This window comes from Halichoerus grypus, chromosome 6 (assembly GCF_964656455.1).
Source record: "Halichoerus grypus chromosome 6, mHalGry1.hap1.1, whole genome shotgun sequence".
Taxonomy (NCBI): Eukaryota; Metazoa; Chordata; class Mammalia; order Carnivora; family Phocidae; genus Halichoerus; species Halichoerus grypus.
In genome coordinates, this window is record NC_135717.1 from 163,399,581 (window position 1) to 163,426,524 (window position 26,944).

At 44.5% G+C, this 26,944-nt stretch overlaps 1 protein-coding gene across 4 annotated transcripts in view; it reads left to right on the forward strand.

The window, feature by feature from the left end:
* The window catches only part of RFX4 (regulatory factor X4), a 155,530-nt gene that overhangs the window by 13,163 nt on the left and 115,423 nt on the right, over nucleotides 1–26,944 (forward strand). For 3 of the 4 annotated variants that reach the window (XM_036083141.2, XM_036083143.2, XM_036083140.2), the window contains exon 2: nucleotides 13,731–13,817. The exons of the other annotated variant lie outside the window; for it this stretch is intronic. In XM_036083141.2, the coding sequence (XP_035939034.1) occupies nucleotides 13,731–13,817 (87 nt within the window). The remainder of the gene's footprint in view (nucleotides 1–13,730; nucleotides 13,818–26,944) is intronic. 4 annotated transcript variants of the gene reach the window in all.

Here is a 26,944-nt window from a genome sequence, read left to right on the forward strand (position 1 = left end):
TGTTTACTTGACGCTTCCTCCTTTGTTTCTCGCGATTTCTCCGTGTCATCACTATCTGGGCTTAGCCCAGGGCAAAGCATTTACTAGGGTGTCTTGCACAAGTCAGTGCTCAATAAATATTTACTTAAGATGTAAGTCAATCTGGGGCACCTGGGTGGCTCAGTTGGTTAAGCGTCTGCCTTTGGCTCAGGTCATGATCTTGGGGTGCTGGGATCAAGCCCTCTGTCAGGCTCCCTGCTCAGTTGGGAGTCTGCTTCTCCCTCTCCCTCTGAAGCTTTCAGTTTTCTTCGTTGTGAAAGCATCTACACTGTACTTTCCAGGGTTAAGAGAATATAATGAGATCATGCACGTTAAGCAGCCCCCCCCCCCGTGCTCTCTCTCGCTCTCTCTCTCAAGTAAATAAAATCTTTTTTAAAAAAGGATATGTCAATCCATCCTTCATATTATGAAGAACGCTGCATCTCTTTGCTTACTTTCTAGGAAATGTGGCTCACGGCTCCATGCAGGTAAGTACTTGATTAACTATGGCTGAGCTGGCCCTCTTCGGAGCCACTTCTAGGTGCCATGCATGGTTGCTGGTGCTATTCATTCCTTTTCCTCCACCCTCTCCTCATTGATCTGCAATTCTATGCCAAACTCCATCCTTAGGGAACTAAAATTATGCGGGTGGGGTGAATAAGGTACAGTCAGCTCTTAAGGAGCTTATATTCTTTGTCCTAATCCTCTTGGTAACTTCATGGGGTAGCTTTTTGTTTATATATAGGAAGGAAATTGAGGCTCATGAGGTTAACTAATTTGCCTAGGGTTGCAGAGCTTAGTCCCTTGTAAGGGGAGCAGTAGAATTAGTGTCCTCCTGGCTTCCAAGGTTCTTTGCTGCACCAAAAGATCTAAGAATCAAACCAAAAGAATGCTAACAGAAGGGACTAGTGCAGCATGCCTTGGGGGTGGGCAAGGTGTGAAAATTATAATAGCTAAGACTTTCACAGTGCTTATCATGTGAACACTCTATGCGTTGTTCACCTGAATCTCATAGAAACTCCATGAGGTGCTGTTATGACCACCCCCCTTTTGCAGATTTAAAAACAAAAAACTGAGGCTCGAGGAGGTTGAGTCCCTCACCCCAGGTCACACAGCAAGGAAATCAGACTTCAACCTGGCAGTTGAGCTCCACGGGCTGTGTGCTTAACACCTACAGCGTCATTAAAACACACAAAGTGCCTCTGACATAGACAGGTCCTTGGGAATCATAGTGGTTCCGTGGTTCTAGAACAGGCGCTATGCTAAGAGCTTTCCACACCTCATACCATTAAGATGAGGTGGGCAGATTATCATGCTCCACATTTTACACAAGGGGACACTGAAGTTTAGAGACTTTGCCTAAAGTTCAAAGGCCGGAATTCAGGGCACTCATTTCTGGCTAGTTCCTAAGCCCATGTGCTTGCTTTTCCTCCTCCTAGGTGACTCTCAGGAAATAATTCTAAAGAGAGAAAAAATATGCACCAACTTGTTCATGAAGACATTATAAAAATAGGTATATTAGCTCAAGGGAACACTGCGCATCTTTGAATGATAACTACGAGGGCTAGCAAAACAGGAAAAAATCTGCACAATGGAATGTTAAGGGGAAAATGAGTAGAAACTGTATGTTCGTCCGCTGGGGATATAGTTCATATATGTGCACATGTGGACATTAGACGGGGAAGCACCGAGAAAAAGGACAAGTATTCATATGTGAAAGGGGTGGGATTGTGGATGAATAGGTTTCTCCTTTCAACATTTTAAAATATAGTTGTTTTTTTTTAAAGATTTTTGAGGATCAATTAACACAGGAAAGAAAAAAGCATTTTGCTGAAGAGAAGGATGTCTTGGGGATTTATCTCCAAAGTTCAGACTAGTTTGAAGTCCGTTTGGGTCCTGCCGTTGGGAGTGGCTGGCTCCCGAGGTTCCGGGGGGGAGGCCCCATCCCCGCATAGAGGGAGTGAGAAGAAATGCGGAGGCGGCAAAGCAAACACACAGACTAGAAAAGGCAGTGATGTCTAGAAGCAAATAACGTCAGATGCTGTGCACAGCGAGGAGCCTTGGCCCCAGTAAAATTTTTTCAGATTTTTATATGTTTTAATAATGTTGTAATCATAGAAATAGAAACGAAGGAAACGTCTGCCAGCATTAGGTAGTGGTAGGTGTGCTCCCCCGCAAAGGTCGAGGGAAAGTGAAGTTTTTACAGCCTGTTTATGCAGGTGGGCACGTTAACTCCGGTGTTGCCAGGGACATTTTCAGAGCAGAGATCTGCTTTTACGTGGAATGTATCTTCGACAGGAGATGGCACCGAACACCTTAGCTTTAATTTCTTCTAGTCTCCGGGGACTGTTGGTGAGTCTGTGATCTCTGAGCTGACGCCACTGGGGCACCTCCGGGGTTTCCTCGTTAATTCTTGTCTGTTGCCAGTAATGACGCCTTCATTCATCTCGGTGACCGCTTTAGAGTTTTCTATACTGAGTTTTCCTGAAGTGAGAAGGGGCAGTAACATTACTGAGCACCTGTTGTGTGCTTGGTATTATGTTAGACGCAGCTCAGTACTCGCAATGAGACCTGAAGGCCTATGTAACTTCGGGTATTCTAGTGTAAGGTAACGGTTAGGTGTAACTGCTGACTTGTTTTGAGTCGAATTGTCATTCTTTAAAGATATTCTTTCACCTGTGGATTCTTTTAAGTTCTATTTTTGTTGCTTGCTTGTGAACAGTGACTTTGTGTTTTTTGTTTACTGTTGTATCTTCAGAGCCCAGAATAGTGTCTGGTAGTAGTTACCCAATAAGTAATATTTGAATGAAAAATTGAAGAAAAAAATAAGTTAATAGTTAGGTTAGGTTCAGGGTCAAATCCGGGACCCGCTGCTTACCGGCTGTGTGATTTGGGGCAAATCATCCTGAAGATGACGCTGCTGGCATTGGGAGGCCACGTTCCAGGAGATGACATTAGTGTCACCTTGGACTCACCTGCATTCTGCCGTGATTGAGACCCCGGCTGGTGAGGAAGACACACAAGGCCATTGGCCACATGGACCGGCTAAGGGAGTCAGTACCGTTAGCCAAAAAGAAGGCAGAGTTCTTAGCTTTTTTCATCCAGGTCTTTCTCCCCGGCCCTGCTTCCCCCATCCATAAAAGGAGATGATAATTCCTACGTATGAAGTAATTACAAGAAGAGGATGTGAGCAGTTCAGCAGAGTGGTTCAAAATGGAGGCTCACACAGTGGTAGTTATTGTAACTACAACAGACAGAGAAACTGAGGCTCAGAAAGGTAGTATGTGGTCCAGTTCACAAACCAGTGAGACAGCGAGGCTCAGCAGTCAGGCCTTCTCGTCCTTGTCTCTGTATTGGATCCCCCAGCCGACAGGTGGGGCTTCCTCACTGCGGTCAAGAGTTGGGGGGCTTGGCCCCGACACTTGCTAGTTTCCAGGTCTGCAGGAGAGGCTCCCCAGGGTCCAAATGGGGAGCCAGCATGGCCAGCAGGTGAACTTGGGGAGTCCGGAGAGGCCCCTAGAAACAAAGAGTGAGTAGTTTGGGCGGATGGGAAAGCACCAAGGCTGAGGAGGGTTAAGGAAGAGTGGTGCTGCCTGGTGGCAGAAGCAAGACGGCCTTGTGTTTGGTCAGCACGTCAGTCTCCTCAGAGACTCTCGTCCGTCATCGGCCTTAGAGGAGTCTCATCGTAGCCTTCCGAAGCAGGAATTCTTATTTAATTGAAGTGGAAACTGAGGCACACCTACAGTGGGATTTTGGGGGAGGGTTATTTTTTAAAGGAATATATTAGAATTGGGGAAGACATGAAAACACGGCTCAGTTTTTTAAAATTTATTTATTTATTTATTTATTTACTTACTTATTTATTTATTTATAAGACAGAGAGAGCCTGAGCAGGGGGAGGGGCAGAGGGGGAAAGAATCCCAAGCAGACTCTGCGTGAGCGCAGAGCCCGAAGCGGATCTCGATCTCAGGACCCCAAGATTGTGACCTGAGCCAAAACCAAGAGTTGGACACTCAATCGAGACACCCAGGCGCCCCCATGGCTCAGATTTTTAAGGAAAAGAAAAGTGAAAAGGTGAACTGGCGAGGGTGTTTTTTAGGCAAGCACTGCAAGGAGAGTGAGTGGGGTTATTGATTGGGAGTCTTATCATCATAAAGGGTTAAATTGAAGGAGGAAGCAAGTCCTGTCTCCATCTTTGCAGGGAGATAGGCCCAGACCATAGGGTGTTGAGCAGATAGTCAGTGGGCTGAGGTTTCAGTGCACGTGGCATCTGAGCACCCTGGCCCCTGTGCGCAATGAGCACCCATCTGCTACCGGGACAGACGACCCAGTGGGCACATCCTGAGGCCGGGGGTGTGGGGATAACTGTGCCCCAAGCCATTCACACTCCTCGTTGTCCTGGCCACACATCTGTGTAGTGTGTACCTTCCCCATCTGCACTGCTGTGACTGAACGACATAACCCCCGTAAATGACCAGGAGCCCAGCACTGATGCTCCAAGAGGGAGCTACGGTGCTGATGTTGGTGAAGATGTGGGAGGCCACATTCTAGGACGTGTCATTACTGTCACCTCAGACCCACGTCCTCACGCTGTGATTGAGATCCCAGCAGGTGAGGAAGAGATATAGGGACATGGGGACCCCGGTGTCCTGGACCAGCTAGAGTAGTGAAACGGCTGGGTGGAAAGAGGGCAGAGTTCTTATCTTTTCTCATCTCGCTGCCTCTGTTCTCAGCCACTCAGACTTCATTAGACTCTTTCAGTGGCCTCCTACCCAGGGGGACCGTTAAGTCCCGGTTTGCCTGGGACAGTCCTAGCTTACACATGTGGTCCTGGCAAAATTATTAATAATGTGGCTTTTCAGTCTCCAAAGTTTGTGATAATCCTGTGGTCTCCTGCTTCTCTTTCTCTCCCCTCTGAGATTGTGTTGTTTAGCAGTACCAGATGGAGCTGCCCACAGAACAGTTTTTGGTTTTGTTTTTTAAAGATTTATTTGTTTATTTTAAGAGAGAGAGAGTGCGCACACATGTGCAGTGGGGAGGGGCAGAGGGAAAGGGAGAGGATCTCCAGCAGACGCCCTGCTGAGCAGAGCCCAACCCAACTTGGGCCTCGATCTCACAATCTTGAGGTCATGACCTTGAGATCATGATCTGAGTTGAAACCAAGAGTCAGATGCTCAACCAACCGAGCCACCCAGGCACCCCTAGAATGGTTTTGCTTATGTGGCACTCTACTCAGCAACTTTTAGAGGTTCCCCATCACCTGTTGAACAAAATCCAGGCTCTTTAACTTGGTCCTAAGTACAGAGGCAGGGTTTTTATGTGCACATGCGCCATAGCATCTTACAGAGTGCTAGTCAAACAGAATGGCCTCAACAGACACAGGCTGAATTAGTCCCCGAATACATGTGGGCCTTTGCACTCAGGCTGCTCGTCAGTGTCTTGAATGCATCATTTTTCGGCCAGCTTCAGGGCCTTTGCACATGATGTTCCTTCCGCCAGGAACACTCCTCCCACCTGTTTACCTGGGGTGGCAACATAATGCCTTCAGAGTCTTCAGCTGTCAGGTTAATGCCGCCTCCTCCGAGAAGCTTCCCTGACTCACACATTAGATCAGACTCCATTTTATTCTCTTCTGCGGCTCTCTCGGGAATCCCATCTCAATTAACAGCTGACTCTCGCACTAAACTCTAACCTTCCCTGAGGACAGAAACGTTGGTTTGCTGCTGTGCCCCTACCGTGCAGAGCAGAGCCTGGCCCATGGTACCCCACAGGTACCTCACCAGCCGACAGTGGGGTGAATGAACGTACGGCCCCTAGTAGGCTCCGCTTTCTGAGCCACTGCAGTTCATGTCACCTGCTTCAGGCCCTTCAGCAGCTTCTTAGCACATTTGGGATAAGTGTGGGGTTCTTACTAGGGCCAGCAAGTGCCTACATGCGTTCGGCCCTTCCTACCTCTGACTTTGTTTCCTGTTGCTCTCATCCGTCCTCCCTCTCCCCGCCACACTGGTTTTTAAACCCACTCCCTCCTCAGGTCTGTGCCCTTGCTCCAACATCCCCTCTTCCAGCAGGCCCTCAGTGTCCCGCTACCTCAAACAGCAGCCCCGTCTGTCTTTATCCCATTCCATGGCCTCATTTTCTTCCTAACACTCCTTACACTCTCAAGTCATCTTGCATATTTGTTTCTGTCCATCTCCACCACAGATTACACGCTCCCTGAGGGCAGGGACTTTGTCTGCAGTGTCCATCACGAGAACCTCAGTGCCTGGCAAACAGTTGGCGCTAAAGCAATGTTTGGTGAGCGAGGGACAGAATACAAGCCGGGGCAGGGTGGGGTGGCCCCCTGGAGGCAACGCGGGGACCCCTTCCTGGAACCCAGCGGCCCCTGGGGCAGGGCCTGTGGTGTTGCCATGGCAACCCACTGACCTATTGCCCCCCCCCCCCCGCCAGAGGCCACAGCTGCCCGCTTCCTGGGCCCAGACTTTCCATGTGTTCCCGAGTGTCACCACGGTGGGGAGCCCAGGGCAGAGGGAAACCGGGGCCGAGAGAGAGAATGATGAAGAGGAGATCACGCCCTGGGGCTGGGGGAGACAGGAGCAGGCCTTGTTGGCATGGTTCCACTGGTAATGGCCGCGCCCGGGGGAGGAGAGACGGGGGCGGGGGGCACCGTGGCACCTCCAGGACCGGGGGTCTGGTCCTCCCTTGGTAGCTGGGAGTGTGATGTGTCGACTTTTTCATGTAGCATTTCTAAAGCTGTGAGTTCCTAAAATAGGCCCCAGCACAGGGCCTTGAAAGACTGTTGATACAAAGAGTATGAATAACGCCTTCTATTAAAACCCGGTGGCACTTCATAAGTCAGGCAGCATTTTCTTGAGGAGTTGCATAAGTCAGGAACTCCCTGTTCTCATCCAGTTCCTCAGAAACAAAGCTCGTCGTATCACTCCCCCACTGCTTAAAAATGATGGCTGGCTCCCAGCAGCCTGTAGGCTTCTCGGCCTGGTGGGTGAGGCCTTGGCAATCCGCTCCTCCCAGACTCTCCCACCTGTCCCCCACCACTCCTCCGGTCCCCGGTCAGCGGGCTCGTCCCCTTTCCCGGAACCCACTTTGTGCTTTTGTCCGTGACCTGGCCCTCCTGCCCTCTTCCGTCTGGCAGGTGCTGAATCCTTTAAGGACCGGGTGAAATGCCAGCTCCTACGTGAAGGCCGACATGGAAGCTCCCTCCTCTGTGCTTCCACGGCTCGCTGTTAGAGTAACAGACCAGTCCCGGTTCCCTGCCGGCTTCTTGAGGCTGTGTGCCCCAGTGAGAGCACACCAGCCTTAGAGGCAGCCAGACCTGACCCGGCTCGGCCACCAGCCAGAGCGCTGCCTTTACCCAGCGTCTCTGAGGCTCCAGGGCCTCCTCCCGAACCAGAATCATTCAAGTCTCTGTTTCAGAGTTGCTGTGAGGAGTGGAGGGGAGGCATGTGGAGCAGGGTGACTGGTGTGGGGGGAGAAAGCTCAGTAAATGCTGGACATGGCCTTTACTGTCTGTCCTCACCACTCGGCTGTGAGCTCCTACTGGACAGAGACCATGCTTTCCTCATTGTTCCACGGCCCACAAAGCCAAGCCTGCTAAGTGCTTCACCTGCATTATTTCAGTTAATCTTTGGAGAACCTGGAAGGTAGGGCTTTTGGAAGGTTCAGGAATCATCCCAACATTACATATCTATTAAGTGGCAGGGCTGGGATTTGAAATCCAGGTGTTCTAACTCTGAACCCCACATTCTTCCTGGCCTGCCTCTGTCTTCTCTTTCATCTTGTACTATCTCCCCCTTGGTCACTCCATCAGCCACAGGACCTTCTTGCCATCCCTTCACCCATGATCACCAGCCACCCATGATCCCACCTCAGGGCCTTCGCCTCTGCGGTCCCCTCTCTGTGGACCTTTGCAAGCCTTACGCCCTCACTGCACTCAGTGTCTGCTCAGATGCTGCTACTTCTCAGAGGCCTTCCTGGGGGAGGCTCCCTCGTCCCTCATCCTGTTCTCTCACCCTACTTTACTTCCTCACAACCCACCCCCAGCAGCCAGGAGCCTGACACTGAGCCAGGTGCCTGGGGACGAAGCATGGCAAAGGTGGACAAGGTTATTAGAACTTAACATTTTTAAGGTGGGAGAAATAAATAATAAAGCAGGAATAAATAAACAAGATATTTTCAGGTCCTGAGACCCTGGTCCACCAGAGAGATCTTGCTGTAATATATTGGCCCCCTGTTAAATTGTATGCATCGTCTCTTCTGTTGCAACTTTACACGGAAGGCACTTGATAACGATGTGCAAAATGAATGAATGGATGGGTGGCTAGCCTAAGATAGAATCACTGGTCTGTGCCCAGTATGACGTGGTAAGCAGAATAAGCATAGGCTTTGGAGATGGAAGGTCTGGGTTTGAATTCTGGCTTTAATCCCTCTGACTGTGTGACCTTGGCTCAGCCACTGCCACGGTCTAGACCCCAGTTTCCTTATGTTTAAAGTGGGATGAATTTCAATCTCATGAGGTGCACTGGGAACCTCAGATCAGGTTCTTGTGTCAGTGTGCCCCGTGAGCTTTGAAGACTTTCTGGCTTTGGACCGCCATCTTGGTCGGGTCCTCCCGCCAGACGGATACACGTTCCTGAAGCTGCTCTGAGCCGTGGACGTGCCATGTCCCTGATGCAGTTACTTCCTGGTTGTTCTTTGCTGCAGCAAAGGGAAAAACCAGGCCTTCTAGAAATCCCAATCTAAAGTGGGGAGGCATGAAGATCTTCCTCTGAGGAGTGCAGGTTAAACTCCTTGGAAAGTGAAAATCCACAAGGCAGGATTGGTGTCCTCCTTCCTGCTCGTGATCCCAGATGAGTCAGGGGAAGTGATGCTTTGCAGCCCAGAAGCAGAACTCACACCTGTTGGGCACTTAGAGCAAGCGGGGTCCTTACTAAAAGATCAGATGATTTATTTTTACAGAACAAGAATGAGGCAGTGGGGAGCAGGGAGGCAGCCAAGCGTGAGTTGAGCTCTCCTCCTCCCATGTCCCAGGCCAGGGTGTGGATATGGCAGCACTGACCGCAGCCTGCCTTGTGTTAGAACTTTTGCTGCAAGCCTCGGTTTTCATGTCTATTAGTAGAGATATTAAAACGTACCCCATACTATTATTCTGAAATCTCTGTAATGTAAGCCTCATTTGTGAAAATATCTTGTGTAGTACCTGGGACACAGTAGGAACTTAATGTTTTTCAAAAAAAGTAGTGCGTTCAACAACACATATTTATTGTGCCACATATACGGGGACAAGCACAGTGCCAGCTACTGGGTACAAGGTGGACAGAAAGGACAGGCTTCCTGCACTCATGAGTATGGGGAGTAGCATCTGCCTGGCTTTCTAGATGACAACTGCAGGGCAAAAGCCAGTCTTCTTTGTGTCTACATCACTCACAGCTTTTATTATAGCTTCTTCAATCCAGAAGTTACAACAGAGACCCTGGCTGAATTTTGCTTTCTTTATCTAGAAAATCAACTTTGATGTGTTGTACGATTTCATGCCTTGTGTGGTAAAAAAGAAAAGATCAGGAAATTCTGTAGACATGCGGATCTACTTCTATGTTGTGCATTCTTTGATGTCATGTGTGTCAATAATGTAACATTTCTTGGGACCTTACTATAGGAACAGCTTCATACCAGGTGCTAGTGAGAATCAAAAGAAATAGAATAACACGGGCGTGACTGGGTGGCTCAGTCGTTAAGCGTCTGCCTTCGGCTCAGGTCATGATCCCAGGGTCCTGGGATCGAGCCCCGCATCGGGCTCCCTGCTCTGCGGGAAGCCTGCTTCTCCCTCCCCCACTCCCCCTGCTTGTGTTCCCTCTCTCGCTGTGTCTCTCTGTGTCAAATAAATAAATAAAATCTAAAAAAAAAAAAATAGAGAGATAGAGGACTTCATTCTTAAGATATTTAGGATCTAAACAGAAGGGCCTTCTATGTATAACAAAGCCTGGCAAATAAATATGTGAATGAATTTAGCAAAAATTGTAATATGTACGTAGAGTTTCAGCAGAAGTTTGAACGCCAGGCAGACTGATCAGCGTTGCCGTGTTGGCACCGTGTGCTGGAGAGCGTATGGGACACAGGAGGAGGAGAGCTCAGCCCACCTTGGAGAGAGCATTTTGGTTATGATCTAAGTCTGAATGGCAGTCCTGCCTCTTACTAGCTGGGTGACTTTGGACAAGTCACCTCATCTTACTGAGCCTTAATTTTCTTGATAGCACCGTCCTCAAGCTTGTTATGAGGATTAAGTATGCTGGTGTATGTAATGTATTTGCGTAATGCTTGGCCCATAAAGACCCAATGGACGGCGACCTTTGTTATTATTATTAAATCACATAATCTACAAGTAAATAAGTTAGATGAACACAGCGCTTTATCAAAAGTTCAGTATACCTGTCATTCTGGTTGAGTAATTCTTGATCTTTGCAAGACCAAAATTCATTGTTAATAGTTTTCAAGTATATAAATTTTCCTGCAGGTGACCTAAATAGAGGCCTTGCAATCATATGGAGCAACCTGACTTAGGGGGCATGAGTTGCAGATGCTGCTGTTGAGATCTCCACTGGGGAAGAGGACGAAGGTCAAAGAGTAACTGTGGATCCAAGGCCCATGGCCTGTTTAGATGTCTCAGTGACATCTATGCAGTCTGGAATGTGAGACCTTTGAATGCTCTAAGAACTCCAAATCCAGAACAGCAGATGGTTCTGCCATGTTTGGCACAGCTCAGACCATGGTCTGGACCCTGTGGGGTGCATCCTGGGTGCCACAGGTGCAAGTGGATATTGGTGAACTGGAAGACAGTCCGATGCAGGTGAACTGGATGGCAAAGAAGTGGGAACAACTCCCTCCAAGCAAGAGCTGAAATAATTGGGGGTACTTTAACCAGAAAAATGGCGCCACGCTGGCTGTCTTCTGATCTCTGCCATGCGCATGAGAGAGCACCCTGACTCTGTGTTGCCCCGGGGAGAAGAATAGCCGAGTGATTACAGGCATAGCTATGGGGTCAGAGACCCGAGTGGGTGCTGTGGGTGGAGGGAAGTGTTCCTTGGTGAGATTCCTTCTTTCTTTCCTGGCACTTCCATTCCCCTCTCTCTTCTCATCATCCTGCACTCATCTCTCTCCAGTGTTGGGCAACTTGGGGTGAGAGGCACAGCCATCTAGAAAGTTCTTCCTTGGCTTGAGCTCTTGTGGGCTGGTGGTGCACTCTCTCGGCCTTGGGTGTTCAGAGCCATCTCCCCTCCGGAATGTTAGCACGAGTTCTTCAGAGGGCCCCACCAATCCCTGGGGAGTCTCACCTGCAGGAACTGGCCCTTTTGAGGACTCCAGTGTTAACAGACCTGATCTTGGCGCAGGCGAATGGGTGAGGGGGAGACTGTTTCTCTTAGTTCCCTGTGTCTGCTGAAAAGGGTGTGTGTGTGTGTGTGTGTGTGTGCACGTGCATGTGCATGTCCACACGCATGTGAGAGTAGCTAGATGTGCATAGCTAACTAGGAAGACCAGGGCTGGCCCAGAACAATAGCAGGTGCTCTCGCTGGTGTGCTCTGGTGGAGGAAGAGGCTGCAGATTTCAGGAACTGCTGTCCAAGACCAGCCACGCCTGTTGCTGAGAAAAATGGGCCAGAACTCGAGGGGATTAGAAGATCCGAGTGGAGATATTCTGGAGAGTCCTGAGAAGAATTCTGGAGATTTGTACCCCGATGCATCTTTAGAAGCGATGTGATGACAGGCACCCACCTTGTGCCATCACCCCTTTGACAACCTCACAAGCCCTTTGTTTCTACGTTGTGCACTTGGTGTCTTTGGAAAGGGGTAGCATTTTAATGTTTTGAATTTCTCTGCCGCTCAGTGTTTCCTCAGAAATACCAGCTTTCCATTTCCTCTTAACAAGCTGTCTCCAGCTCCTCCACTTGGATATTCCCCCCCTACTTACTTACAATTTAGGGAGCAGCTTTTAAAAGAGCAGTTTGTTGGGACATAAAATATAAAACAAAAACCCAACATTTCTCCCTGCTGTTCGCGTTGGCTTCTTCCCGGTCCCCCTGCTCCCCACCCCCACCCCACCCCACCCCACGGCTCACTTGCCAGTGTGCCTCCTTTCTAGACTATGTCACCTAAGGTGTTAACTAATGATCTTGTCTCTTTGAATTATGAGGAGTCACATGACTTAATCTCAGTTTCAGTTGCTTTCTAGGAAGAAAAATGGAGATTGAAACCTTTCCTTCTGGGAGTTGTCAGGATTCAGTGAGATAACATATGCAAAGGGCCTGGCAGATTAGAATAGGGGCTCAGTTAATGCCAGCTCCTATATTATAAAGACCACAACGGGGGACAGCGCCGTGCGGAAGCACAAAGCCATAGCTCTGCTCTAACACCACGTAGGCATCCTAAAAATCACTACATTCTGCAAAACAGCACGTTAAAAACCAGTTTGCTAGAAAAATAAATGACGGGCATAACACTCAAAAGCTCTTTCAGGGACACATTAAAAAAAACAGGAATCTAAGAAAAATGATAGCACGGTTTTGCACATGTTAATTCAATGTTTAAGAGGTGCAGAAAGACAATTAAGTCTGGCACTTTACCTTGGAAAAGACCTGAAGTTTGCTTTTGGAAGCAGATGTCAGAAAGGCTGCCACTTGTGAGTTATGGTGGGTGGTAGAACGGGCGCTAGCCGGGCACGTGTGGCTCATAACGCGCGTGGTGAACCCAAGTAGCTGATACATGCCTGGGGTGTGAGCATGTGTGAATTTTGCATGGGGTTTGGTTCGGCTACACGTGGTTTTCTGCATTCGCCTGATGTTTCTTAGGGAAGAAATTGAGTGTAAGCAAACACAAAGTTTGCTCTCTGCTCAGATCATTCCCTAATGTATTACTTGCATGGGAATACATGCTGATTTTCAAAACAAGCATTATAGGAGGGCTGACTGTAGTTAGTGGATGTTGTTGAATGAATGAAGGAAGGAGTGGTAGCTGTTCTACCCAATGGATAATAAACATCATGCTGCACTGTGGAAAGTACTTTTGTAGACTTTGGAACTAGATTAAGAAAACAGTCTTTTGGATTTTAAAAGTACTACATAGCTATTGTATAGCTTTTAAGATCTCCTCCCACAGTGGCTTCGGGCCTGTGCTTGGAAGTGCCCCTTTGGGGGTCACCAGGCAAAGGGAAGGGAGCTACCAAGGTCCCTGCCCTCCTCCTCTAATTCATCCAGAACCTCAGGGTTATATCTGCTTTCCTTTTTGTTTTTGTTTGGATAAAGGGTTCTGCTGCTAATTTACCAATCCATAAACCACCACCAGTGGTTTAGTTGACCAAACTTTGTTTTACAAATGACTTCTGAGGAATGTCTCTTCGATGCAAAGAAAGATAATCCTCAGTTGGTATTATTGGGCTGTGAATACTCCAGAAGTAGTAGAATCTGACCAAGAAATACTTAAGGGGGCTTCAATCACCGTTTTGTCTCCTCAGCAATGGTGCCCATTGGGCTTTGTGGAAAGCCCAGTTCCAGCGGGGCAGGTCTCAGATGAAAACCAATTGGCAGTTGAGTCGAATGTGTTTATGATGCTCATGTCTCTTCACAAACACCAACAGCGATTCTGCAATTCTGTGATTTTCTTTCTTCTTTCTCTCTTTCTTTCTGTTTTGTTTTTTTGTTTTTTTTTTAGAGAGCTGGATTGAAAGATGTCTCAATGAAAGTGAGAACAAACGTTATTCCAGCCACACATCTCTGGGGAATGTTTCTAATGATGAAAGTAAGTGCTTGAAATTCATTCTTCCACCATGTCCTAGGCACGGCCAGTGTCCTTGTGGGAGGGATGGTGCTTCTCGAATGCTAGGCTGGGGCAAGTCACCTGGAGCAAGAGACTCTGAAGCCATTTATGGAATACGCTAGGCCCTCCCTGGAATATTCTGCAATGGGGAGTGCAGTGCAGTCATGTAAACACGAAAATGGAGCCACCGTAAACACCTGCTGTTTACACGTTCATATTGTCTGAGTCCCCAAAGACCCCATTACAGTGATGCTCCAGTTGGGCAAATGTGGACCCTGAATGTCTGTGAATGGGAAAGGCCATTCTCTGTGTCCCCGTAGATGTGGGATTAAATTAGTGTGTCATGGGATTGTTGTTTAAGAGTGAGGAATGTCCTCACTCTTTGAAAGTAAAGATTTCTCCCAGATCTTGGACTAGAGAATTGGGAGTTAATGGGAAGATATAAACTGCTGTGTTTACACCTTTCCCTGGGTTATGTCAGTCAGAAGACTGATGGGGACTGTGTTTGCCCCCTAAGCACTGAAAAAGGGGGCAGCTCCTTGTAAATGTAATTTCCAGCAGGGACAGAGTGTCTTTCTCCCTTGGCTGGTAAAGTGCATCTCCTTGGTGCAGTTTTCTCAGAGCATGGCCCAGGGACCACCTGCTCCATAATCCCCCACAGTGTTTGCTGGACATGCCAAACAGCTTTCTTCCAGAGTTCCTTCTGGCATTGTCGTTCTGTCATCACGATTTTGCATCATTTTATAAATTTATAAAATTGAGGTAAATTAAACATAAAGTTCATAAATCTTATGTGAATGGTCTGATGAATACCTTTTGTTCTCTCATTTTGTATCTACCTGTGTAACCACCACCCAGAAAAGAGATAGAACATTTCTAGCACCCTGGGAAGTTCCTTCATGTCTCATCCCTGTTAATAACTACTGTCCTGGATTTTATCACTATCGTTTGGTTTTGCCTGTTTCTGAAACATTATATAAATGGACTTATAGAGTCTGTATTCTTTTGTATATAGCTCGTTTCACTCAATGCAATGTCTGTGAGATGCGTCCACGCTGTTGTACGGAGCAGTACTTTTCCATTGCTGCATAGTATTGCGTTTGGGGCACATGCCACTGTTTACACGTCCATTTAAATGTTGATGGTATTTAAATTTTCTCAAGTTTTTAATTATTTCTTAAGTATCTCTGAGCATTCTTTGTCTTATTGTGTTAAAATATATATAACAAAAAAGTGACCATTTTAATCATTTTAAGTATACAATTTGGTGGCATTAAGTACATTCACCTTGTTGTACAACAACCATCACCACCCTCCATCTCCAAAACTTTTTTCATTTTCCCAAACTAAAACTCTAACAGTAACTCTCCATTCCCGCCTCCCCCCATCTCCCGGTCCCTGGCAACTACTATTCTACTTTCTGCCTCTATGAATTTGACCATATAAATCACATACTGTTTGTTTTTATGTAACTGGCTTACTTCACTTAGCGTAGTATCTTTAGAGTTCATCCATGTTGTGGCATGTATCAGGAATTTCCTTCCTTTTAAAGGCTGGATGACATTCCATTTTATGTGTATGCCCCATTTGGTTTATCCGTTCATCCTTTAATAGACGTTTGGGTTGTTTCCACCTTTTGGCTCTTGTGAATAATGCTGCTATGAACATAGGTGTACAAATATCTGTTCCAGGTTCCTGCTTTCAGTTCTTTTGAGTATATACCCAGGAGTGGAGTTGCTGGGACATATGGTAATTCTATTTTTAATATTTTGAGGAATCACCATACCGTTTTCCATAGCAAGCTACACCATTTTACGTTCCGACCAGCAAAGCCCAAGGGTCCCAGCAGCTCCATGTTCTTGCCAATAATTGTTATGTTCTATGTGTTTTTTTAAATAATAACCATCCCAATGCGTGTAAACTGGCACCTCATGGTTTTCATCTGTAATTCCCTAGTGATTGTCGGTGTTGAGCATCTTTTCATGTACTTATCCATCATTCATATATCTTTTTTGTAGAAATGTCTAAGTCTTTTTACCCATTTTTAAATTGAACTGTTTATTTTTTGTTATTGAATATATATTTTGCATATAAACTCCTTATCAGATATATGATTTGCAAATATTTTCTTCCATTCCATGGGTTGCCTTTTACTCTACTGGTTGTATCCATTGATGCACAGAAGTTCTTAATTTTGATGTAGCCCAGTATATGTTTTTCTTTTGTTGCCTGTGCTTTTGGTGTCATATCCAAGAAATCATTGCCAAATCCAACACCAGGAAGCTTTTCCTCTGAGAGTTTTATAGTTTTATCTCCCATGTTTAGGTCTTTGATCTATTTTGAGTTAATTTTTACATACAGCATAAGGTAAGGGTCCAAATTCATTTTTTTGCATGTGGATATCCAGTTTTCCCAGCACCATTTGTTGAAAAGACTGTTCTTTCTTCATCGAATGGTCTCAACACCCTTGTTAAAAATTGTTTAACCATATATGTGAGGCTCTATTCCTGGTCTCTCTATTCTATTCTATTGGTCTGTATATCTGTCCTATGCCAGCACCACACTATTTTGATTACTGTAGTTTTGTATTAAGGTGTGTGTGTGTGTGTGTGCGCGCGTGCGTGTGTGATCTTCTTGTCTAACTGCTCTGACTAAGCCTTCCAGGACTATGTTAAATAGAAGTGGCAGAAGTGAGCATCCTTGTCTTGTTCCTGATCTTAGAGGAAAACCTTTCAGTCTTTCACCATTGAGTATGATATTAACTGTGAGTTGTTTGTATGGGCTTTTAGTGTGTTGAGATAGTTTCCTTCTATTTCTATTTTGTTGAGTGTTTTTATCATGAAAGGGTGTTAAATTTTGCCAAATGTTTTTTTAGTACCCATTGAAATGATCATGTGGCTATTCTGTTAGCATAGTGTACTACACTGATTGATTTTCCTATGTTGAACCATCCTTGCATCGGGGAATAAAAAACTGCACCTGGTCATGGTGTACAGTCCTTTAACACACTGTTGAATTCTGTTTGCTAGATTTTGTTGAGGACTTTTGCATTAATATTCATGAGGGCTATTGTTCTGGAGCTTTCTTTTCTTGTAGTGTCTTTGTCTGGACTTGGTATCAGGGTAATGCTGGCTTCATAGAATGAGTTGGGAAGTGTTCCCTCCTCTTCCGGTTTTTGGAAGAGTTTGAGAAAGATTGGTGAACATTCTTGTAGATACCGCTTTTGTGATCTCCCTACTCACATCATTTGCCTGTTGGTTTCTTTTTAAGTTGTGTTGTTTGTCTTTTCATTAATGATTTGTAGGATTGTTTTTATATTCTCAGGAGGAGGTATTTGTCAGATAAAAGTATTGCAAACATCTCTCAGTTTGTAGTCTGCCTTTCATTGTCTTAGTGGTATTTTTTGGTGAACAGAAGTTCTTAATTCGAATAGCGTCCAGTTTATCAGTGTTTTTCTTTTGTAGTTAGTGCTTTTTGTTTTGTATTAAGAAATCTTTGCCTACCTCTGGGTCATTAAGATATTTTTCATATTATTATCTAAAAGTTTTATTATTTTACCTTTTACTTTTATATCAGAAGTCTATCTGGAATTTTTGTATATGGTGTGAGGGAGGAGTCATAGTTCTTATTTTTACTTTTTGACTGATAGAGCACCTCTTGTTGGAAAGAATCCTTTACCCACTAGCTGTAAATCAGGAGATCGTATACATGTGGATCTATGTCTTGACCTTTATTCTGAACCATTGGTCTGTTTGTCTGTTTTGGGGTCATAAGATTCTTTAAGGTTGTTTTGGTTAATTTAAATTCTTAACATTTCCATACAGATTTTAGAATCAGCTTGTCAAAGGTCACAAAAAATCCTGCAGGGATTTTGACTGAGATGACACTGATTCTACAATCAGTTTGGGAAGAATTGACATCTTACCAACATCAAATTTCCTGTCTATGTATGTGGCCTCAGACCTCCATGTATTAAATGGCCTTTAATTTCTCTCAGCAGCATTTCATAGATTTTAGTGTAGAGGTTTTGTGCATCCTTCATTAGATTTATTCCTAAGTAATTGATGTTTTTTAGTGCTATTGTAAGTAGTAGTATTTAAAGTATTTTTCTAATTGTTAGTTGCTAGCGTATGAAAATGCAGTTGATTTCTTAGGTAATGACTGTGTCCAGCTGCTTTGCTAAATTTGTTTATTAATCATGAGTTTGCTTTTAAAATTTTTTCTATGGACATAATCATATCACCTGGGAATAATGATAGTTTTCCATCTTCTTTTATAGTCTTTATATTATTATTTTTCTGTGCTTTAGGGACCTTAGTGCAATGTTGAGTTGAAGTGGGGATAGTAGACATGCTGTCCTGTTCCTGACCTAAGGAGGAAAAGCATTTTCTGTTCCACCATTGAATGTCAGGCTTACTGTAGATTTTGTTTGCAGGTATTCCTGATCAAGTCCCTGGTTTGCTGAGAGATTTTTCTTGAACGTGTGTTGACCTTTATTAAATGCTTTTCTGCATCTGTTGAGATGATTGTATGTTTCTCTCCTTTATTCTATTAATATGGTGAATTACATGTATTAAATTTTGAAAGTGACGTCAGTCTTGCATTCCTGGCATAAATGGCAGTTGGTCAGAAGTATTATCTTTTTTCCTATTTCTGGGTTAGATTACTTGTTTTGTTAAGAATTTTAGTACCTATTATTTATAAGATTTTATTGGCTTCTGATTTGTCTTTCTTACAACGCCCTTCTCAGTTTCGGGTGTCATATAGGCCTTCTAAAAAAAGGTGGGAGTTTCTTCTTTTTTGTTTCTTCTGAAGAGTTTGTGTAAGATTGGGATTACTTATTTCTTAAATGTTAGGTAGAATTCAACACCGAAGTCCTCTGGGTTTGGAGTTTTCTTTGAGGATTATTTTATTTCTTGATGTGTTACTTTTAGCAAATTGTTTTTTGTTTTTTTTTTTTAAGATTTTATTTATTTGACAGAGACACGGCAAGAGAGGCAACACAAGCAGGGAGTGTGGGAGAGGGAGAAGCAGGCTCCTTGCTGAGCAGAGAGCCCGATGCAGGGCTCGATCCCAGGACCCTGGGATCATGACCTGAGCCAAAGGCAGACGCTTAACGACTGAGCCACCCAGGCACCCCACTTTTAGCAAATTGTTACTTTTAAGGAATTAATTCCATCTAAATTTTCAAATTTCTTTATATGACACTGCTTAAACTTTCCTTTTGTTACTTTTTCTCATGTATTTAGCACCTAGAGCAATGTCTCCCTATCATTTCTGATACTGACAATCTATGTTTTTCTGTTTTCCCCAATCAGTTCTGCCAGTTACCAATTTTATTAGTCTTTTCGAAGATGCAACTTTTAGCCTTACTGTTTTTCTCAACTGACATCTTTTCTCTATTTCATTTATTTCTGCTCCTCTTCTGTATATTGCTTCCTTTCTTCTACTTTGAGTTTAACTTTTTGTCTTTTTCTAGCTTTTGAGACAGACTTTTAGATCATTGAATCTAACCTTTTCCAAGACAGGCATTTAAAGTTACAGATTTTCCTCTAAGTGCTGCCTAAATGTATCCCATAATTTTTCTGATATCATACTTTCACTATCATTCAGTTAAACTCATGTTCCAATTTCTATTGTGATTTCTCCTTTTTCTCCTGGTTTACTTAGAAACCTGTTGCTTCATTTTCCAAATATTTGTTTATTTTCTAGTTATTTTTCTGTTATTGGTTTCTATTATAATTCCACCTTGGTCAGAGAACATATTCTGTATGATTTCAATATTTGAAATTGTCTAGACTTGCTTTTTGTCCTGACAGATGGTCTCTTTTGGCAAATGCCCATGCACACTTGTGAAGACTGTGTATTCAGCAGATATTGGATGAAGTCAATTAGATCAAGTAGTTAATGGTATATTTTTTTCATCTTCCTATTTCTAACCTTTCTGAATTGAATATTAAGGTTTTTAATACGTGTTTTTAAACCAGTCTGATCATCTGTATCTTAAATTGTAATATTTAGATCCTTTAAATGTAATGCACTTAAATTAAATTACATTGTTGGGCTTAAATCAACCAACTTACTATTTAATTTTGATTTGTCCCATCTGTCTTTATTCCTTTATTACTTCTTTTTTGCTTTTTTGGGAGGGATGATGCAGTTTAAGATTTTTTCTTTGATGTTTTCTTCGGCTGACTTCCCAGACATACTCTTTTCAAGTGGTCCTCTCATGTCCACCTCATGTTACCCCTTCTTTCCTTTCCAGCCCAGTCACGAACGTGCTCACACTTTAACCCCATTTACCTCTGTCCCACCCTTTGTACTATTGCCTTACTGTATTTTACTTCTACATTTTTAAGCCCCATAAGACATTATTATTACTGTTTTAAACAGTCAATATTTCTTTCTGTTTATTCACATATTTACCCTTTCCAGGGCTCTTGATTCATGCCAGCAGGTCTGTGCTTCCACCTGGGATCATTTCTACTTCAAGCCAAATAAACTCCTTTGATAGTTTGGGTAGTGCAGTGTCATGTAGTGTAGAACATGAAAAACATCTTTATTTCACCTGTATTTTTGAAGGACATTTTTGCTGGATATAGAATTCTAGGTTAGAGAGGTTTTTTCCTCCCTTTCAATACTTTAAAGTTGTCATTTCATTGCCTTCTGGCTTCCAAAAGTTAGTCTTCAGACTTATTTTTACCCCTGTGAATGCAATGTGTCGTTTTGTCTCTGGCTGCCTTAAAGAATCTGTTCTTTGTCTTTAGTTTTCAGCGCTTTGACTATAAGGTACATAGATACGGTTTTCTTATATTTTTTCTTCTTGGGGTTCACTGAACTTCTTGAATCTTTGGGTTGTTGTTCATCAAATTGGTAAAATCCTTGACCATTGGCTCTTCAAACATTTTCTCTGCCCCATCTGTCTTACCTGCTTGGGGCACTCTAGTTATGGGACTGCTAGACCTTTGTACCTCCTATGTTTCTTTTTCTTTTTTTTTTTTTTTTTTTAAAGATTTTATTTATTCATTTGAGACAGAGAGAGAGAGAGAGAGAGAGAGCATGAGCAGGGAGAGAGGCAGAGGGAGAGGGAGAAGCAGGCTCCTGGCCGAGCAGGGAGCCCGATGCGGGGCTTGATTCCAGGACCCCGGGATCATGACCTGAGCTGAAGGCAGACGCTTAACAACTGAGGCACCCAGGCGCCCCATGTACCTCCTATGTTTCTTAAGCTCTGCTCTGATTTGTCCATTTTTCTCTCTTTGTACCTCAGTTTGGTGTTTTCTATTGACTTCCTGAACTTTCAGTTCTCAAATCTCATTTTCTGTTATGTCCAGCCTGGTATTAAGCCTATCCAAATGATCTTAACTTCAGATGCTATATTCTTTCTTCTGTGGTAGATGTCCGTTTGATTTTTCTTTTTTTTCCCCAAATCTCAGTTGATATTCCCCTTTTTTCATCTGTTTTGTCCATCATTTCCCCTATTTTGACCATCTTTTCCTCTGTCTCCTTAAGCATATTAACCATAGTTATTTTAAAGTCCCTGTCTGGTAACTCTGATATTTGAGTCATCTCTGGATTAACTTCTATGATCTGGTTTTTTCTTTGGACTTCAGGGTTTTGGTCCTGTTTTTCAGGATGCCTTATAGTTTTGATTTGATGTGGACATTATGGACACAAAGTTAGAGAGGCTTTGGGTGAATTATGTTAACTTCCTCTAAAGGGTGTTAAATTTTGTTCTAGCAGGTGGATAGAGAACCGGCAGGTCTCCTTGATTCTGTCAAGCCTTGGTTAAGTCTGATCTGTTTTAGTCTTGTCTATGCTACTAGGACGGGGTCTCTACTCCAAGCTCAGAGTTTTTCTGGGTCCACAGCTAAAAGCTCTAGGTGTTTACCAAGTTCCTTCTACCTGATCCAGCTTGAACTCCAGCCTCTGACTTCCCCCACTAATCAGTGATCAGTTGATCAGTTCTTCAGCCACTAAGCTGATGTGTTCTCCTTGGGTTTCGGTTTCTCACTCTCTGCACAAGTGAGTGGGCTAAAGATTCAAGGGGAATTCCAATGCAGGTATATTCCCCTCTCTGTGGCTCTTCTCTCTGGAACATTGCTCCCTAGAGTTGAGTCACTTTGTCATCCCCAACTCTGACTTCAGCCCAACAGACCACACTCTTTGCTTGGGTTCTGTTTCCTAGTGTGGCAGTTGAGAAGCATCCGCAGGGAAAATCCAGGGTGAATGTGGAGGGCACATCCTGTGCTTCCTTTCTCTCAAGGCCTGTGACTCCTCTAGTCCTGTCTGCATTGATTGCTCTCCAATGTCTTCAAATAGCTGTTCTAGCTTTTACAGTTGTTTCAGTGAATGAGTTAAGCCAGTGCAAGCAATCTCACTATGGAGAGACTAGGAGTCTGGCTATCATCAATTTTAGACAGGGAAATTTAGACTTGAATTGGTGAAGTGACTTTCTAAGATTGCACAGTGAGTCCGTGCCAGTGCTAGGTGTAGAATGGGGCCACCTGACTCCTGTCTGGATCAAAGAACAAAGAAGTTGCTGTCCACATGTTGTTTTTATTTTCAAAACACAAAGATTACATTAAAAAATATATCCCCTGGCTGTGAATCATGTGTATATATTTTTGGAAAATCTAGGAAAAAATATATGAGGAAGAAAAGTAATTGCCTCTCATTTCACCATCCAGAGGCAGCCACTTCTGATGTCCTTCTAGCCTTTCCTCCTTAGCATATATTGTTAAGCAAACTTTTATATACGTATATGTTTATAGTTACAGGTATATATGGTTGTCGTCTACTGAGGTACAAGTGCTCTAAGTCCATGACCTCATTCAAATCTCAATGGTCTTAGGAGGTATCTTATAATGAGCTTCATCTTACACATTTGAACACTGAAGCTCAAAGGGGTTAAGTAATTCGCCCAACGTTACATAGCTGGTAAGTGGTAGAGCTAAGATTTGAACTTGAGTCTGTCCGTCTGCCTTTGAACATTAGTCATTTTCTCTTTGTACTGTTTGGTCTCTCAGACAGCAATGCTTCACAGACTTGCTGTTGAGGATTTCATAACTTGTTCACAGGAATATGAGACCAGAGCTAAGAGTGCTCATCACCCCTTTTCAGTGGCTGAAGGGTAGACCAACTCTTCTCTGTGTCTTGTCGCATCTTCTATTCAACTGGAAGCTCCACGAGGGCAGGAATGTTGTGGGGTTCACTGTTGGAATCCCAGGGCATAGAAGTTTTAAAAAACAGAAAAACATAGAAGTTTTAAAAAACAGAAAAAACCCCCTCAGATTTAGTATTTTAAGAATGCTTTGGATTATGAGAAACCTGACAGTGGTTTAAACAATGTAGATATTTAGTATCTTATTTAACTAAAAGATGGGAGGTAGGGGATTCCAGGGTTTATTTATTTAACAGCTCAACATCATCCAGGACCCAGACTCTGTGTGTCTTTCTACTAAGTCCTCCCAGATTGTTGGCTTTTGTCCTCATGTTAGAACCTCATGGTCACAAAATAGCTGTTTTGCAAGTGCCAGTTGGCTTTCCTCTTATGTGTCTTCCTCTTATCAGAAAACAACAAAATCTTTCCCAGGAACCCCCAGTAGATTTTCCTTAACATTGTGTTGAGAATGCTATCATCTGTAGCTGAAAGGGAGGATAGGTGACTGAAAATTTGTCAGAAGAATAGAAAAAAATAGAATTATTCTTAATGGTTGCACCACCCCAGGCCAAATCCAGCCCGCCTCCTGTTTTATACAGCCCAGGGCCTATGATGTTTTCATTTTTGTTTTGTTTTAAATTTTTGAAGAGTAGAGAAAAAAATGAAGAAGAATATGTGACAGACATCATCTATGGCCCCCCAAAACTTAAAACATTTACTATCTGGCTCTTTACAGAAAAAGTTTGCTAACCCCTGTCTTAGACAAATCAGGATTTTCTTCTGGGGTTGTCCCATCACCGCTCCGAATAAACCTAGGGTTTTATTAGCAAGCAGGAAAAAAATGCAAGATTGGCTACTGAGTGGCTCACAAAAGGGTTGGCCACAGTGTTTCTCTCTGAACAAGGCCAGGAAGGTAGAAATGCTTTCCCTGGGTGGTGAGAGAGGTTAACGTTCCACCAGCTGAGAAAGATTTCTTCCACTGGCCTGAGTAATGGCCGGACATTAGCACCGGAAGTCCTGGTGAAAATGAAATGGAGTGGGAGAATAATCCATTTATTAGCCTAGAATCAAAAACCTGAGTCTCCGGGAAGGGAAGTTATTTGCTCAAAATCATACCCTCGGGTAGTGCTAGAGTCAGAACTGCTACCCACGTCTTGATTCCTATGCAGTGCTCTTTCTATTATGCCCTTTTTAGCAGCTCAGAAGACGGGCATTTAATTGATCAACAAGAGCTTCAGTGAGCACGAGGAAATGGGACATGAGACATTTTGATAGAATGCCGTTGGGAAGAAAACCCTGGATCTGCGAGGTCAAGCTAAGGCTTGCCTGATGAGTGAGAGTCTGAACAGGAGTGGATGGATTATTTATCATAATTCAGGGTGTCACAAATGCCCATTTCCAACCCGAACAAATTGCATTTTCTTTCAAGCAGATGTTAGTAGGTTTTTATGTTTCTGATGGCATATTCACCAACAAAGAGGAAGACTTTGAATGTAAAGCATTTTCAGGTCAGGACTGGTTGGAGCATCATGTCCAGTGAGGAGAGCCCAGGAGTGTGAATTGAGCAGAATTGTACAGGTAGAACAGAAGTTCCTGTAGAAGATTCTCTGAGCACTTACTATGTACAGGACTACGTATAAAAACCAAAGTTATACCAGGAAGGAAAAGGCAGAGAGCCGATATTAAAATAGAAAATAAATTAAATATTATTCAGTATTCACTAATATATTGAGTATTATAATAATATATTTATGCAATACTAAATATATTCAGCATCAGGCAGTATGCTAGGCATAATCACAACCACGATTTCCTTTAATCCTCTGGGAGGGAGGTGTTCTCACAAACAGAGGAGGAAGCAGATTCCGAGGTTGTGGGACTCATTCAGTGTCATAGCAAGTAAGTGGCAGAGTTCAGACCCAAACTTAGTAGCGTCTGATTTTACAGCTTTCTCTCTTCCTACCATGTAAACAGCCTCTTCTGTGGTTCTGTGCTCTCAAGGAATTTTTAATCTAGAAGTGAAGCTCAGGCCCACTGTTGAATAATAATACAAGGCCGTATGTGATCAATTCCATTTGAATGAGGCAAGGTGTTCTACCTCGCCTCCCCAGGACTGGTCCTGGGCTCCAGCACAACCTCATTGGAAGCTTGTTAGAGATGCTTGTTAGATTCTCAGGCCTACTCCAGACCCACTTGCACATTCTCTGCATCTTTATACAACCCCCAGGTGACTGGAACGCATGCTGAAGTCGGGAGAGGTCACAGCCTGGAAGGTGACTAGGGAAGCATCTTGGAGGAGGTGGCATTTGTGTTGGGCCTCAGAGGATCCACGTGGTTCCTTTAAGTGGTAACGGTCAAGGGCTGGGAGGCAGAAAGCCACGAGGAAGGTTTTGAGCTTTGAGAATTTTGCAGAATGGCTTGAGCAGAGAGATTGAAAGATCGTGGGAAACCAGGCTAGGGAAGTGAGTTTGGGCCATATTATTGAGGGACATAAATTCCAAATAAGAGGTTTGGAATGTGATAGCTAAGATGCCTCTGAAAGGAGCTGGGTGGAGGAGAGACAAATCAAAGTGGCATTTTCAGAAGGTTAATGTGGAGATTCCGTGCGGGTGGATTAGAGCCAGGGGGACACTTTGGGGGCTCCCACCTAGTTTGACGGGATGAGGCTATAGTGCAGGGTTGCATCAGTAGGGTGGAGAGGATTGGAGAGACAAGGGCAATAGGATGGGTCCACAGGGCAGGAAGCCAGTGGGATTCCCTTGGGACTCCTGTTGCCCTCCTTGGGAAAGAGAACAAGTTCAGTATGACCCAGATGTGCCCAAATCCCCCCACCCTTCAGGTCACTATTCCCTTAATGTCTAAGTCAGTGACTCCAGCCTCCATCCTATATCCTACATGGGAGTCCAGAGTCTGCCCTTTATCTCTAAGGATTACCAGACTGAGTGTGTTGGGGGTGGTGGGAGTGTGGGAAGGGGATTCTGTTTCTCCAGAGATAGTCCACACCGTGTCCTGTTCCCTCCCCTCTTTGTCAGTTCTTCCCGGCGGCCATTCTGTCTCACCTGCCTCACTAGGCATGCAGACCTTCTCCCGTCACCCTCCCTGACCCCTTACCAACTCATCACTGCAGTCACCGATGGTCTGCTGGTGACGGAGGATTTTTACAGCCAAGGAAGAGGAAAGTTGGCATTCAGGGGCTTGGTAGCCTACAACCGGGGTCACAGCGGGTCACAGCTTCATGTGACTCATCATTATCCTATTAAAATCTCCTCACATTTCAGGGCTGTATCGTATCTCCCTCACCCCACTCCACTCACTTAGCATGTCAGTTTATTATCCAATTTGAGATCTTCTAACTTCCTAAGATGGGTTCCAGAGAAGAGGAAATGTAGCGAAACTTTTTCGTATTCCCACCAAGTCGTGGACAAAAGCCCCCTGCCAATAGCAGAAAGGCATTCTGACAACTTCTAGAGCAAGGGCACAGACTTAGAGTGGGAGGTCCTGGCGGTGGGGGGGGCGGGGAACATCCAAAGGAAGTCCTCCCATGATGCTTTTAACCATTTGATTGCCCTCATGGGGTTTCTGCTGCAGTTTTACTCCTAGCTGGGAAGCCAAGTGCAAGACCTGCTGGCTGGCTGGCTGAGGAGGCCGCGGTTTAAGACAACCCCCCAGAATCCTCCCCTTCCTCAGCCATCCATTCTGCCATCACAGGCTGCCCTTCCTGTCCTCCAAGTGTCTCTAAGTCCTCTCCTCTTGTGGAGAAGGAGCCAGTCCATCATCTGTGCTTGGGCCCCTCTGCCCCTCCACTCGGTCCCTCCAAGGGCCGTAACCACCTGAGGGCAGGGGAGCATGCCTAATTGTGTCACTTACTAGAATAGGGCCTGGTACATAGTAGGTGCACAATGTTGGTTAGGTAAATGGATATTAGGAGAGCAAAATACTGTAGAGTCAT